Here is a 15,562-nt window from a genome sequence, read left to right as displayed (position 1 = left end):
AAAAGCTTACTATTTTTGGGAGAGAAAAACTATTAAGTTAGATTTTCCATGGAAGAAGAGTGTTAAATGTTAATTGTTCATTAAAAAATATATATCAGAGTACATATGAAAATTTTTCATTTTAAAATTAGAAGTAAAGTTAAAAATTTTTATTTTAATAATTAAAATTTAAACCTAAAATATAAAAAATAATAATTAACATGTTTTTTTTTGTAATTTTCATATTATACTACTCTCAAAGGATTATCATACATGTAAAGACACATTCACGTATTTACGATAAGTTATAAAATTTTATTTAAAGATATCTTTCCCGGAAAGTATTATAAAATTATTCGTATTAACAAAATATCGAATTCTTAATTTTAATAGTAAAAATTTAACTTCCAATGATCTTAAATATAAAAAAATCATAGTCTTATAAGAAGATATACCATTGCACATGCAAGATGCGGTTATGATAATTTTAAGTGGGGCTGTGAATATATTTAGAGCAAATGCAGTGGCATATTTTAATTTTTGTGCACCTAACGTGCTTGCTGCTTTGCCTTGTCCCATTTATCTAACGTTCCCAACTATATATTTCCTCCAACTACCATTCAAAAGAAATTCCTACTGAGTTTGGAATATTCCTTTCAGAAGGGTTAAGGGGGAGAATATGAATATGAATATTCTTTTCATGATTTTTTTTAAAGGGAAATTAAAATTAAAATAAATGTGATTAGTATTAATCATCATTTTTTTAGCTACATATTAATCATAATTACTCGCGTATCATGTGTTTATCGTTAAATCAAATGGACAAATTATTATATACATTATTTTATTATGAGAAAAAAATGAATGAATTTATTTTTCAATCATGAAATGAAGTAATAATTATGAAATATCTCCTCCTCTTGCTTTTCTCTCTTGTTGTCTTCTCAATCATGTAAGGATGAGAACACAATAACACTATTCCACTTGAAAATGGTTTTTTTTTTTTTTTTTTTGGTGAGATCCACTTAGAAAGGATGAGTAAATAAGATATTTAAACTTTGAAGGATATCAATTTGATTTTTAAACTTCAAAAAATAATTTTAATTTAGACATCAAAATGATATTTGTTTCAAAATTTGAGAATAATTTTTAAAAGATTAACATGGAGGTTTATAAGCTCCAATTGCATGTCATTATCAACAATTAAATCCAAAATTAAAATCATTCAAGAATATTGGAGTAAACATCAAGTTCTTGGGACAAACACTATAAAAAAAATGTATCACTTTCTTTAAAAAAAATCCATAAATTACTCACAATAAGTCATTAAAAATGTTAGTAGCATGTGGATAGCACATTCTTATGCAAACGACACTAAGTTTTTAAAAATTTTAATAGTTAAATATTAATTCAAATGGTACATATGTCAGTTAAATTTTTTAAAGTTATAAATTTAAAAATATAAGCTTAAAAATTAATGGATTAAATATAAATTATAAATTCATTTTTAACAAATTTTTAATTAGCCAACCAAATAACCCCCAACAACCTCAAAGTTATTAATGAATTGCCAAAACCCCCGCAATTAATTTTCAGTTTTGTGTATTAATTAGGATTCATTTTTTCGCGTACAATTCAAACTGCACCATTAATATGCTAATTCACTCGCCAAAAATGTTTCGTTGAATGAAAGAAACAAACAATGGATGACAAATTGCAATTTAGTGTTAAAAATATCTTGAAATTTGAAATCAGTTAATTAATAATTATAATGATATAGGAGACCGTTAATTAAAAGTTTAGGGAAAGTTTCAACAATGATTTGAAAATCTTAAAAAAAATATACCACCGTTTAATTTAAAGTTTTTTGTTTTTTCTCACTTTTTTTTCCCGACAAATCATAGAACAAAGACAGGCACATAGCCATAGGTGCTGAGAGAAAGTAGAAACAAAAGAATAGATGCAAAACTGTCCATTAAATATTAAAAGCAAGGTTGACAGAAGGAGTAATAATTTATCGCCCACTCAAGCCCAAGATATTTTAGTTTCTTAGCTCTTAAGGTTTTATCAGCTTTTTATTGTTTAAACTATTCTGTGGCGCTTCTTCAATTTGCTTGTCTGTACGCACCCAACCCTGCTCTTTTCGTACTATATATTATGATATGATATCACCTCGCTTCGTTTCTCCGTCACAACCCTAAAGGCAAAGGCAAAGGCAAAGCAAAAAACCAGACATAAAGCTGAGAACTTTTCATTCATTCGTACATTGGAAGAGAATCTCAGCCCTAAAAAGGCCTTTTTTTTTTCTCATGCCATAATCGTTTCACAACTACAAGGCCTCTTCATTTCACTCTCCTGGAAGGAAGAGAAACACTAAAAATCGGATCCCTTTTTTGGTTGCTTGGTTCTTGCATCAAATGGCGGAGTCAAGGAGGTGCATTTCCAAAGCAGAGCTTGAAAACCACAAAAAACCAGGAGATCTGTGGATCGCTATACATGGCAAGATCTATGATGTCACGGAATGGAGTCACGACCACCCTGGAGGGGCACTTCCATTGCTGAATCTGGCTGGCCAAGATGCCACCGATGCGTTTGTAGCCTTTCATCCAGGCTTAGCTTGGCAATATCTTGACAAGTTCTTTACTGGGTACTATCTAAAAGATTACTCTGTCTCGGAGGTATCCAAGGATTACAGAAAACTTGCTGCCGAGTTTTCAAAGATGGGTCTTTTCGAAGAGAAAGGACATGGAACATGCTTTTCACTTTGCTTCATAGCATTGTTTTTTTGGGTCAGTGTTTATGGTGTTTTATGCTGTAACAGCGCATGGGTGCATCTCTGTTCTGGCGGGTTAATGGGGTTCTTGTGGATTCAGAGTGGGTGGATGGGACATGATTCTGGCCATTACCAGGTTATGTCTAGCAGAAAATTCAACAGATTTGCTCAGATCCTTACTGGGAATTGCCTTGCAGGGATCAGTATTGGTTGGTGGAAATGGAACCATAATGCTCATCACATTGCTTGTAATAGTCTTGATTTCGATCCAGATCTTCAGCACATGCCTTTATTCGCGGTATCTTCAAAGCTTTTTAATTCGCTTACATCTTATTTCTATGAAAGGAAGATGAATTTTGATTCTGTTGCTAGGTTCTTGGTTAGTTACCAGCATTGGACATTTTATCCTGTAATGTGTTTTGCTAGGATTAATCTATTTGCACAATCCTTCGTATTGTTGTTTTCTAAGAGGAAGGTACCAAATAGGGGTCAGGAGATTTTGGGGCTTCTTGTTTTCTGGACTTGGTATCCTCTACTTGTTTCTTGCTTGCCTAATTGGGGTGAGAGATTGATGTTTGTGGTTGCCAGCTTTGTTGTTACTGGAATTCAACACATTCAGTTCTGTTTAAACCATTTCTCATCCAGTGTTTATGTTGGGCCGCCTAGTGGAAACGATTGGTTTGAGAAGCAAACTGATGGGACACTTGATATATTGTGCTCATCCTGGATGGATTGGTTTCATGGTGGTTTGCAGTTCCAGATTGAGCACCATTTGTTTCCAAGGATGCCTCGGTGCCATCTCAGGAAAATTTCCCCATTCGTTAAGGAGCTATGCAAGAAACACAATTTACTATACAATAGTGCATCATTTTGGAAGGCAAACGCAATGACGATTGGAACTCTTCGATCAGCAGCATTGCAGGCTAGGGATCTCACCAACCCAATTCCAAAGAACTTAGTCTGGGAAGCAGTTAATACTCATGGGTGAGATGAAAAATGTGCTGCTCTCTAAGTTTTGTTGCTGGAGTTATTTTGTCCTGCCATGAACTGGGTATAATAACTTCATTTCAATTCAGAGGGTGCTTATCCTTGGTTTCAATGGAATAATAATCATCTTTGTCATTGCTTGTAGGCTTCAATTATTTATAGTTGAGCTGCATGTTTATGATAGAGCTTTTATGACTAGATCTTAAAAGTTGCTTACTGATTCCTGTAGGCTGATAAAAATTTTCCTCTGTTCATGCTCTTAAGTAACTGCCAGTACATTAGTTGGATGTAAAATATTGCATTTAATTTTGTTGTTTCTTTTGATAGTATACTTTTATGGGGCTATGTTCTTTTCTCTATGATTGTTTGAGATTTTGTATGGATGTAACATTTGATGGTTTTTAGGTCAATTTGGAATTTGAAGATCTGTCCTTTTCCGGACAATTCTCTCTTGTTGCATTTCCTGATACATTTTTTCTCTTCATAATGCTGATGGTTTTTGTTTCGACAGGCAGATTGCAGATCCTTATTATTCAATCAGACTAAAATGCCTTTCAAATTTGTTTGCTCTAAAAAGGTTTTCCTCTTACTGGTTGTCAATTGTTGTATCATTCAACCTAATTTTCCCACCTGGCAAGTTCTGATTTGCTTTTTCCATCAATAAACAGACAATTTATTTTGGACAATTCGACCTTGAAACCAGCATTGCCAGCCTAGAATGAGGACCCCTTCTCTTTAGTTGCCAACCTGGCTCCTCTAAATGCAATGAGCCACATGAGTTTAGTTGCCAAAAAGGAGGGCTCTGAAGCCTTGACAGGAGCCAGGGAAAAACACTGTTAGATGAGTGATTACTAATTGGTGGTAGAGAGGACCCAAACCCAATCCTCCACCCTTCAACAGACATCTCACATCTGTGACTGTGAGCAGTGGTTTACATTGGAGTGATGGGAGAGTTTTTGGACAGTAGAATAAACAACAAAAGGGATCTCAAGCAGGCTATTTTCACAATGGATACTCGGTAATGCTTGGCTTGGTTCTTGAAACAGCTGTAACCTAACCATAATCATAGTTAGGTTGAAGGCTAGGCATGTAGTAGCAGTTATTCTCTTCCACACTTGGAAACATATAGGCTCACGTGATACTTGGACCATTTGCAGTCCAATAAATACCATGATAAATGATACTATTGGCACATGCGGTTCACGGAATGAAATAGAAAGAAAATGGAATAGGTTTTTGTGAGAATAAAAAATAACAATAACAAAATAGAATATATATTATAAAGTTTGGTTTAACTAAATGGAATAGAGAAATAATTATTATTAATATATTTGTTAGTTCAAAGGATATAGTTGAAATAAGTTTAAAAAACTATTTTATCTTTTTATATTAAATTAATTATAATTTATTTATAGAAATAAAATAAATAATATTTTTTTATTAAAAAGTAATTATTAACTTTTTATAATTAATTATTAATTAAATAATAAAAATTAAGTATTATTCATAATTAATAACCCAACTGAAGTTAATCATCATTTTTTTAGCTACATATTAATCATAATTACTCACGTATCATGTGTTTATCGTTAAATCAAATGTACAAATTATTATATACATTATTTTTATTTTGAAATAAAAAATGAATGAATTTATTTTTCAATCATGAAATGAAGTAGTAATTATGAAATATCTCCTCCCCTTGCTTTTCTCTCTTGTTGTCTTCTAAATCATGTAAGAATGAGAACACAATAACACTATTCCACTTGAAAATGGTTTTTTTTTTTTTTTTTATGGAATCCACTTAGAAAGGATGAGTAAATAAGATCTGTAAACTTTGAAGTATATCAATTTGATTCTTAAACTTCAAAAAATAATTCTAAAGTTTTCTTTTTTTTTAATTTAGACATCAAAATGATATTTGTTCCAAAATTTGAGAATAACTTAAAAAAAATTTAACATGGAGGTTTATAAGCTCCAATTTCATGTCATTATCAACAATTAAATCCAAAATTAAATCATTGAAGAATATTGGAATAAACATCAAGTTCTTGGGACAAACACTATAAAAAAAATATCTCACTTTCGTTAAAAATATCCACAAATTACTCATAATAAGTCATTAAAAATGTTAGTAGTATGTGGATAGCAAGTACCATATTCTAATGCAAACGACTAGGTTGTTTGATAGCAAGAAATGTAAGGGTTTATCACAACTAAGTTTTTAAAAATTTTAATGGTTAAATATTAATTTAAATGGTATGTATGTCAGTTAAATTTTTTAATGTTATAAATTTGTAAAAAATAAGCTTAAAAATTAATGGATTAAATATAGATTATAAATTTATTTTCAAAAAATTTTTAATTAGCCAACCAAATAACCCCCAACAACCTCAAAGTTATTAATTAATTGCCAAAAGCCCCGCAATTAATTTTCGGTTTTGTGTATTAATTAGGATTTATTTTTTCGCGTACAATACAAACTGCACCATTAATATGCTTAATTCACTCACCAAAAATGTTTCGTTGAATGAAAGAAACAAACAATGGATGACAAATTGCAATTTAGTGTAAAAAATATCTTGAAATTTGAAATCAGTTAATTAATAATTATAATGATATTGGATACCATTAATTAAAAGTTTAGGGAAAGTTTCAACGATGATTTGAAAATCTCAAAACAAATATACCACCATTTAATTAAAAGTTTTTTTTTTCTCTCTTTTTTTCCCGAGAAATCATAGAACAAAGAAACCAAAAAGAAACGCACATTGCCATAGATACTAACATAAAGTAGAAGCAAAAGAATAGATGCAAAACTGTGTATCAAATATTAACAGCGAGGTTGACAGAAAGAGTAATAATTTCTTGCCCACCTAAGCCCAAGATATTTTAGTTTCTTACCCCTCAAGGTTTTATCAGCTTTTTATTGTTTAAACTATTCTGTGGCGCTTCTTCAATTTGCTTGTCTGTATACACCCAACCCTTCCCTTTCCTACCATATATTATGATATCACCTCGCTTTATTTCTCCATCACAACCCTAAAGGCAAAGGCAAAGCAAAAAACCAGACATAAAGCTGAGAACTTTTCATTCATTTGTACATTGGAAGAGAACCTCAGCCCTAAAAAGGCCTTTTTTTTTTCTCATGCCATAATCGTTTCACAACTACAAGGCCTCTTCCTTTCACTCTCCTGGAAGGAAGAGAAACGCTAAAAGTCAGATCCCTTTTTTGGTTGCTTGGTTCTTGCATCAAATGGCAGAGTCAAGGAGGTACATTTCCAAAGCAGAGCTTGAAAACCACAAAAAACCAGGAGATCTGTGGATCGCTATACATGGCAAGATCTATGATGTCACGGAATGGAGTCACGACCACCCTGGAGGGGCGCTTCCATTGCTGAATCTGGCTGGCCAAGATGCCACCGATGCGTTTGTAGCCTTTCATCCAGGCTTAGCTTGGCAATATCTTGACAAGTTCTTTACTGGGTACTATCTAAAAGATTACTCTGTCTCGGAGGTATCCAAGGATTACAGAAAACTTGCTGCCGAGTTTTCAAAGATGGGTCTTTTCGAAAAGAAAGGACATGGAACATGCTTTTCACTTTGCTTCATAGCATTGTTTTTTTGGGTCAGTGTTTATGGTGTTTTATGCTGTAACAGCGCATGGGTGCATCTCTGTTCTGGCGGGTTAATGGGGTTCTTGTGGATTCAGAGTGGGTGGATGGGACATGATTCTGGCCATTACCAGGTTATGTCTAGCAGAAAATTCAACAGATTTGCTCAGATCCTTACTGGGAATTGCCTTGCAGGGATCAGTATTGGTTGGTGGAAATGGAACCATAATGCTCATCACATTGCTTGTAATAGTCTTGATTTCGATCCAGATCTTCAGCACATGCCTTTATTCGCGGTATCTTCAAAGCTTTTTAATTCGCTTACATCTTATTTCTATGAAAGGAAGATGAATTTTGATTCTGTTGCTAGGTTCTTGGTTAGTTACCAGCATTGGACATTTTATCCTGTAATGTGTTTTGCTAGGATTAATCTATTTGCACAATCCTTCGTATTGTTGTTTTCTAAGAGGAAGGTACCAAATAGGGGTCAGGAGATTTTGGGGCTTCTTGTTTTCTGGACTTGGTATCCTCTACTTGTTTCTTGCTTGCCTAATTGGGGTGAGAGAGTGATGTTTGTGGTTGCCAGCTTTGTTGTTACTGGAATTCAACACATTCAGTTCTGTTTAAACCATTTCTCATCGAGTGTTTATGTTGGGCCGCCTAGTGGAAACGATTGGTTTGAGAAGCAAACTGATGGGACACTTGATATATTGTGCTCATCCTGGATGGATTGGTTTCATGGTGGTTTGCAGTTCCAGATTGAGCACCATTTGTTTCCAAGGATGCCTCGGTGCCATCTCAGGAAAATTTCTCCATTCGTTAAGGAGCTATGCAAGAAACACAATTTACGATACAATAGTGCATCATTTTGGAAGGCAAATGCACTGACGATTGGAACTCTTCGATCAGCAGCCTTGCAGGCTAGGGATCTCAGCAACCCAATTCCAAAGAACTTAGTCTGGGAAGCAGTTAATACTCATGGGTGAGATGAAAAATGTGCTGCTCTCCTAAGTTTTGTTGCTGGAGTTATTTTCTCCTGCCATGAACTGGGTATAATAACTTCATTTCAATTCAGAGGGTGCTTATCCTTGGTTTCAATGGAATAATAATCATCTTTGTCATTGCTTGTAGGCTTCAATTATTTATAGTTGAGCTGCATGTTTATGATAGAGCTTTTATTTTTATGACTAGGTCTTAAAAGTTGCTTACTGATTCCTGTAGGCTGATAAAAATTTTCCTCCGTTCATGCTCGAAAGTACTGCCAGTACATTAGTTGGATGTAAAATATTGCATTTAATTTTGTTGTTTCTTTTGATAGTATACTTTTATGGGGCTATGTTATTTTCTCTATGATTGTAGCATTTGATGGTTTTTAAGTCAATTTGGAATTGTGAAGATCTGTCCTTTTCCGGACAATTCTCTCTTGTTGCATTTCCTGATACATTTTCACTCTTCATAATCTGATGGTTTTTGTTTCAACAGGCAGATTGCAGATCCTTATTATTCAATCAGACTAACCCAAAAATGCCTTTCAATTCTGTTTGCTGCATAAAAGTTTTCCTCTCACTGGTTGTCAATTGTTGTATCATTCAGCCTAATTTTCCCAACTGGCAAGTTCTGATTTGCATTTTCCATCAATAAACGGACAATTTATTTTGGACAATTCGACCTTGAAACCAGCATTGCCAGCCTAAAATGAGGACCCCTTCTCTTTAGTTGCCAACCTGGCTCCTCTACATGCAATGAGCCACATGAGTTTAGTTGCCAAAAAGGAGGGCCCCGAAGCCTTGACAGGAGCCAGGGAAAAACACTGTTAGATGAGTGATTACTGATCAGTGGTAGAGATGACCCAAACCCAACCCAATCCTCCACCCTTCAACAGACATCTAACATCTGTGACTGTGAGCAGTGGTTTACATTGGAGTGATGGGAGAGTTTTTGGACAGTAGAATAAACAACCAAAGGGATCTCAAGCAGGCTATTTTCACAATGGATACTCGGTAATACTTGGCTTGGTTCTTGAAACAGCTGTAACCAAACTATAGTTATAGTTAGGTTGAAGGCTAGGCATGTATTAGCAGTTATTCCCTTCCACACTTGGAAATATATAGGCTCACATGATACTTAGACCATTTGCAAATTGCAATCCAATACATACCATGATAAAAAAAATACTATTGGCACATGCGGTTCGCGGAATGAAATAGAAAGAAAATGGAATAGGTTTTTTGTGAGAATAAAAAATAAAAATAATAAAATAGAATATATATTATAAAGTTTGGTTTTTAACTAAATGAAATAGAGAAAGAATTATTATTAATATATTTGTTAGTTCAAAGAATATAGTTGAAATAAGTTTTAAAAACTATTTTATCTTTTAACTTTTTTTATAATTAATTATTAATTAAATAATAAAAATTAAGTATTATTCATAATTAATAACCCGACTGAAGTTAAAATATTTTACTTACAATGTATCAAATAAATTCTCAAAAAAAAAAAAATCTTTTTGTATATATTTAAAAAATAAAAAAGTTAAGTTTAAAAAATAAGACGTGTCACCGAATAAATGGAGTTAAAAACTCCAATGTATCAAATAATTTCCCCATTCAAAATCCTTTTCTACCTAAGTGAAAATTGATAAATTTCCGCAAAAGCAACTACTAAACAGAGTAAATTTCCCTCATAATTGAAAATTAAGGAGATAAGATAATTAAGCCCAAAATATATAATCATCATAATAATCTTCAAATTTTGAAATCCGTTAAAAAAAAAATCCATGACACGTAGAGTCATACGTCCGTAATTGTTCTCCAGCAGAACAAATCGGTTGAAGCTTAGACGTTGGACCCTCAATTTTTCATTCTTGCGTTCTCTCAACTATTAATTTTTTTTTCATGATTTCTCTTTTTTGCGATTCTTTTGCGTAAATTCCTGCAATTATGCATACATGTTCTTAAAACTGAACAGCCACAACCAACATGCAAAAGTCCACTGGGAATAACAGCCCGCATCTCAACCTTGTGCTGTTTGTAAATCCTGCAATCACCAGAAAAGATTTCCTCAACACCCGCAAACTTTTTGATATTAGGAACATCAACAAACTCATCGAAAACCCCTGACCCTCTCATTGCCATGAAATCCATTATCTTTCAAACCGTGGTTGTAACCTCATTATTTCTGAGTTGCAAAGACAGATTGATTGGAACTAGTCTTGAGCTTGACCTTGTGCTCCAACAGCTTGTAAGACCCGGCGGCGGCTACTAGGACAATAGCAGATAGTTGATGGTTCAAGTGGTTGATGATCATGATCAGGCTATTTGATAATTTCTAATGGCAACATGGTGCAGCCTTACATTCAAGATTGTGAAGATATGAGCTTTAAGTGTTAGAAACAACTCATTGCAGGGTACTTAGTTGCATAATCTTTCGTAAAGTTTGTTAGTATTGTTAATCTACGAATAGAATAATAACTAATTGCAATGACCATTGAAACTTTATGTTTTCGACTTGTATGAATTGAAAGAAGCATCTGAGTAGAAAATTTGCAACCTGGATATCTTTCTGAATTTAATATAAAATCTTGTGACATATATATAGAAGAGTACTCCCTTCTGTATTTATGACATAGCAATGTTCCATGAATTTAGTGAAAGCTAAGGTTTTTTCTTTTCCTTTTTCCATACTGCTCTAGTTTGGGACTGTTTTGCAAAGAATGATTGAGCCAGGTTAAAAATTAAAGCACCTAGGAGATGTTAATTAACTAACTGTCTTTCCATGTAGGAAAATGTTAATCTTTTTGAGGCCCCTGTAATTGTAAATGGTGAGTGAAGATCAAATCAGATGCAATAGGATATGTTTATTTTGGTTTAAAGTGGATTATAATAAGATTTTCTTAGGTCTTTCTTTATGTGTAAACAATATGTATTAAGACAGCATATTTCTGTGGACCTAGTTTGGCATGATTCAGATTGATGGCCTGCCTGGTTTTTTAGTTAAAGGGTTGGTGTATCCATTACTTTATGCATACCTTAATAAATGAAGCATTTTTCTCATTTACTGCTCTGCTTCAATTGACAATCCAAGCCATGGTTTTATTTCAGTGACAAACTTGTGTCGAAGGAAGAGCTTGGGTCAATTCAACATTAGCAGAAGCATGATCTCAAGGATGCTGCTTCCCTGTTTGCTCTCACAAATGGCCAGGGATAAATGAGTTTGAAAATCCGCAACTAGCACTGTTTAGATCACTTTGTAGTCCTTGCTGTCCTCATAGTCATCGTTCATTTTTTGTACCGATCGTTCTATATGGTGTAAATACGGTGAGAAAGCATATTGTGCATATGGGGCTAATAGTTTTAAAAGCGTAGTCAAAGTTGTACTAAACTACTTGTTTGATTTGATTCATATAGGAAAACTTTTTCTTGCTTTTAATTCTTTCTTTATTTTGCAATTGAGTTGGTGTTGAAACAAAGACCGGTTTTACTTTTTTGCAAGAAAACCTTTTTAAGTCCTGTTAATTACTTCAATAAAAAGGGACAAACCTAAAAGCAGACAAAAAAATTTATCCCTCTAAAAGATTTACATGGACCACAAATTAAGCCAATGGCCTATGGTTTAGGAAGAAGTCGGAATGGAGCAGAGTCATATTTCCGTCTTCGCCAGAATGCAAATGGGAGCCACTGGACCCCAAAGCCAACCCATATATACTATTGGCACCACCAGGATTGGACAAAATCGGCTTTCTGGGCATGCCTGAAGGCGACATGACCATGTGAAACAGCATCAATCCTTTTTGCATTCATTTTCAGCCATTTTAACTGGTTCTCAGATTTTCTCTAGTCGGCCTCTAGATTTTAGCAATATTTGAGGATTTCAGCACGGCCTCAATAAGGTCCCTCTTGTGTCTCCCGGCAAAGTTCTTAAATAAGTAGTACTATATTAATTTTAGCAGATGTATTAGAAATTCCATTGGCTACAAATCGTTTTCTTTATGTTAGAAGTTAGGGAATTGCTTCCTTTTATTTTTAAACTCTTTTTGGGGGATAGATGAGGGGGTTATGCCAAGATTTGATCGACCCCTCTTCCATGTTTTGAAGTATCTGATTTTAGATTCTTGTTCCTCCACGGTGTGACACCATCTTCTGCCTCAGCAACAACTAGCACCTTACCATCTTTTGTCCCACATGGTCGCTGATTCTCTTGAAGTTGAAATTAGTATTTCAGCTCTACCAAAATTACTCCAGGTGAAAATTTCAAAAAAGCACTAATATCATATTCATATCAAATGCTTGTAATCTCACAAAGAAGAATAACACAAGCAAATATCATCACACACACACCAAAAAGAAAAAAGAGACTGAATCATGACTATCTCCTTCCTCGTCTGTCTCGTGAAAGCTGCTTTTTACCTATTTGAAGCTAAGAGTTCTTTCTGACAGAGTTGGAGAAGAATCAGAGGAAAAATCATTCAAAATACATATCGTCCCACCATTTCTTGCACCTTTAGTCCTAATATCCTCAATCATCCTATGCACCATGCTCATCTTTGGACGATCTTTTGGCAATGTAGCCACGCAAAGCAATGCCACTTGCATTAGACCCATCATCTCCTCTTCCATCTCCTTATCCCCTAACATCTCAAAATCAAACACCTCCCACGCCCACTCTTCTTTTCCCACGCTTTGAACCCATTTAACCAAACTTACCCCACTTTCTCCACTCACCATTTTCCCTGTCAATATCTCTAATAAGATCACCCCAAAGCTATAAACATCGCATTTTTGCGTATACTTTCTGAGGTTGCCTTCTTCACCATTATTAAGCACGAGCTCCGGGGCTTCGTAGTCATCGTTTGACAAAGATGGTGCATACAAAACTTGGCGAAGACCACAATCTGAAATACAGGCATTGCCCTGCCGATCAACTATGATATTTGATGATGTAAGGTGTCCATGAAAGATCTTGGCTTTGCTGTAACCATGGATAAAAGCTAGTCCTCGTGCAGTCCCTGAAGCTAGCTTTAACCTCGTACTCCAACTCAGCGGCGTTCTTCCGGGTCCCCTGTTTCCTGCAAAACAAATTAAGACAAAGGGAATTTATTACAGATAAAACCTTAAAAACTTGCTCAAACAGTACATGCAATTGCAATGTGACCAAAATACTAACCATGCAAGAGAGAATGCAAGCTTCCATTTGGTAAAATATCATAAACCAAAAGCAGCTCATCTTTGGAATTATAATATGCAATGAAGCTCACAATATTAGTATGCCTCAGCCCACCAAGTATTCTCAACCACCCATTAAGGTCCCTCCTCCTTCGCCTCTGCCGTACCCTCTTCACCACCACCACATCACCGCCGTCCATCACTACCTTATAAGTGGTTCCCACACTTCCTTTCCCTAACAACTCAGCCGAAGATTTCAACAAATCTCCCACTTTTCTAAAACCCTTGCACCCTTCGAACACCACCATTTCCTCCGCCTCCACATCCCGTTCTCTGGACCCACTTCGCCTTTGCAATTTGGACCCACTTTTTGTTTCTAGAACTTCCTTGTGCTCTCCACCAGAGCAACACTTGTACCGGCAGCAACACCATGTGATGGTTACCAGCGCGGCCATAACCGCCACCGCATCGACGGCGATGATCATCAGCACCACCCTATTGCTTAACCGCTTGCTTTCGGGATGATGAATCTTTTGTGTTAAGGGCGCAGGGAGAGCCGTCCGATTAAAACAATCGGACGGCAGAGGCAGGCCGCAGAGTTCCTTGTTTCCTTGGAAGGAAGAGGCAGGGAAACGAGACATCCACGCGGGAATCTCGCCGGAGAGGTTGTTATCCGAAACGTTAAAGTCTAAAATAGCAGAAAACGAGGCAATTGAGTTGAGGGGTCCAGTGAACGAGTTGGACTCGAGACGGAGTGTTAACAAGTAAGGCAATTGAGTCAACTCGGTCATCGGAATTTCGCCGTGGAAATTGTTGTGTGAAAGGTCGAGCCGGTGAAGCCGCCTGAGAGTGGATATTCCGGTGGGAAATATTCCAGTGAGGAGATTTCCAGAGAGGTAAAGATGCCTTATGTAATGCCATGAAGAGAAGTTAACAGGGGTGGAAGAGAAAAGGCGGTTGTTTTTTAGGCTGAGAAGTCTTAGATGAGAAAGCTGACAAAGTGACTGAGTTGACCCAGAAAGGTTCATGTTCTCAAGAACAAGTCTTGTGACTCGGTGAGTAGTAGGGTTGCATGTGACACCATACCAAGAACCAAAGCAAGGATTTGATGAGTTAACCCAGGAGGAAAGAGAGTTTGAAGGGTCAAAAACACTGTTTTTGAAGGACAACAATGCGTTAAAATCAACACTACATTGTCCCAAAGAGAAGAACAAGAAATAAATTATGAATAACATTTTTTCTTTTCTTGCGCTTCCTTTCCTTTCCTCTGTAAGTTTCCCGGAAAAGTGAAAGGAAAAAAAAATCAACAGTCGGAGAGAATACTCAGAATAGTGGGATTGAGCGAGTGAGAGAGATAAGTAGCCGTTGATATTTGATGAGAATCGGAAAGTGGCACGTGAGAGGGGAGCGTGTGATACTCGCGCGCTTGCCATAAAAGCCAAACACGAGATTAGGCCAGGGCATGAAAAGAGCAGACATTAGAAAAGGATTAGCGTTGGGATGGTGCAATTGAGACTTCCCCGTAAATAGTAGTGTCCACAACGCCAGAGGATTCCAGCAAATTGCTGACAGCGTAAGTGCGATTGGGTTTTTGTTTTGTTTTCCATTTTGTTTTTTTTCTTTCATCCGGACAAGAACCTCTGATAAAAAAATTTCCACCAACCAATCATGTTCCCTTTGCCCAACGAAATCTAAGAACCTAAATTTTACTACCAAAGACTTTTTGTTTCAGGTCAGGTGTGTACTCAAACATCTCAGACTTCAAAATATTAGTTGACACGAAATAAATAAATGCAGTATGATATTGCTAGAAATCCTGACTGAAACTTTACATAAATGGTCGAAAATTTCAAGTATTAGTTCACTCAGTAGTTGAAGTAACGCAAAAGTTACTCTCAACATGCAAAACTTACACAGTCAACGCTTTGTGTTGAATAATTACACGAATAAATCTCAAGTTAGAATCTGAAGTCGATACATCCTTTGAATTACACGAGTAACATGCGTGAGCAAAGGAGCTGAAGTTTTGTCGTGGACACCTATGC

General features: G+C 35.5%; 2 protein-coding genes and 1 pseudogene across 3 annotated transcripts; 2 read left to right on the top strand and 1 right to left on the bottom strand.

Annotated features, from left to right (window-relative positions):
• Window positions 1–1,991: 1,991 nt before the first annotated feature.
• LOC111285209 (acyl-lipid (9-3)-desaturase pseudogene) lies at window positions 1,992–4,186 on the top strand (annotated as a pseudogene). The gene has a single exon (XR_016343167.1). The product of XR_016343167.1 is annotated as an acyl-lipid (9-3)-desaturase pseudogene (transcript).
• A 2,478-nt stretch (window positions 4,187–6,664) lies between these two features.
• LOC111285207 (acyl-lipid (9-3)-desaturase-like) lies at window positions 6,665–8,769 on the top strand. The gene has a single exon (XM_022874523.2). The coding sequence runs from the start codon at window positions 6,996–6,998 to the stop codon at window positions 8,337–8,339; it is 1,344 nt and encodes a 447-aa protein (XP_022730258.2). The 5' UTR covers window positions 6,665–6,995; the 3' UTR covers window positions 8,340–8,769.
• A 3,834-nt stretch (window positions 8,770–12,603) lies between these two features.
• LOC111285665 (putative leucine-rich repeat receptor-like protein kinase At1g68400) lies at window positions 12,604–15,075 on the bottom strand. The gene is made up of 2 exons (XM_022875219.2): window positions 13,519–15,075; window positions 12,604–13,420 (listed from the first exon to the last, which is right to left on the bottom strand). The coding sequence occupies exons 1-2, from the start codon at window positions 14,948–14,950 to the stop codon at window positions 12,762–12,764; spliced, it is 2,091 nt and encodes a 696-aa protein (XP_022730954.2). The 5' UTR covers window positions 14,951–15,075; the 3' UTR covers window positions 12,604–12,761.
• Window positions 15,076–15,562: the final 487 nt, after the last annotated feature.

The sequence above is a fragment of the Durio zibethinus genome, chromosome 6 (genome assembly GCF_047325235.1).
Source record: "Durio zibethinus cultivar Kanyao isolate XHJ-2024 chromosome 6, ASM4732523v1, whole genome shotgun sequence".
In the NCBI taxonomy this organism is placed as follows: domain Eukaryota; kingdom Viridiplantae; phylum Streptophyta; class Magnoliopsida; order Malvales; family Malvaceae; genus Durio; species Durio zibethinus.
Note: the sequence above shows the minus strand (reverse complement) of the source record. Positions and strands in the feature narration are given on the sequence as shown.

Coding starts and splice junctions, on each gene's coding strand:
- LOC111285665 (XM_022875219.2), bottom strand. CDS start 14,950: ATGGCAAGCGCGCGAGTATCACACGCTCCCCTCTCACGTGCCACTTTC. Junction 13,421..13,518: donor CTTGCATTCTCTCTTGCATG/GTTAGTATTTTG, acceptor TTTGTTTTGCAG/GAAACAGGGGACCCGGAAGA.
- LOC111285207 (XM_022874523.2), top strand. CDS start 6,996: ATGGCAGAGTCAAGGAGGTACATTTCCAAAGCAGAGCTTGAAAACCAC.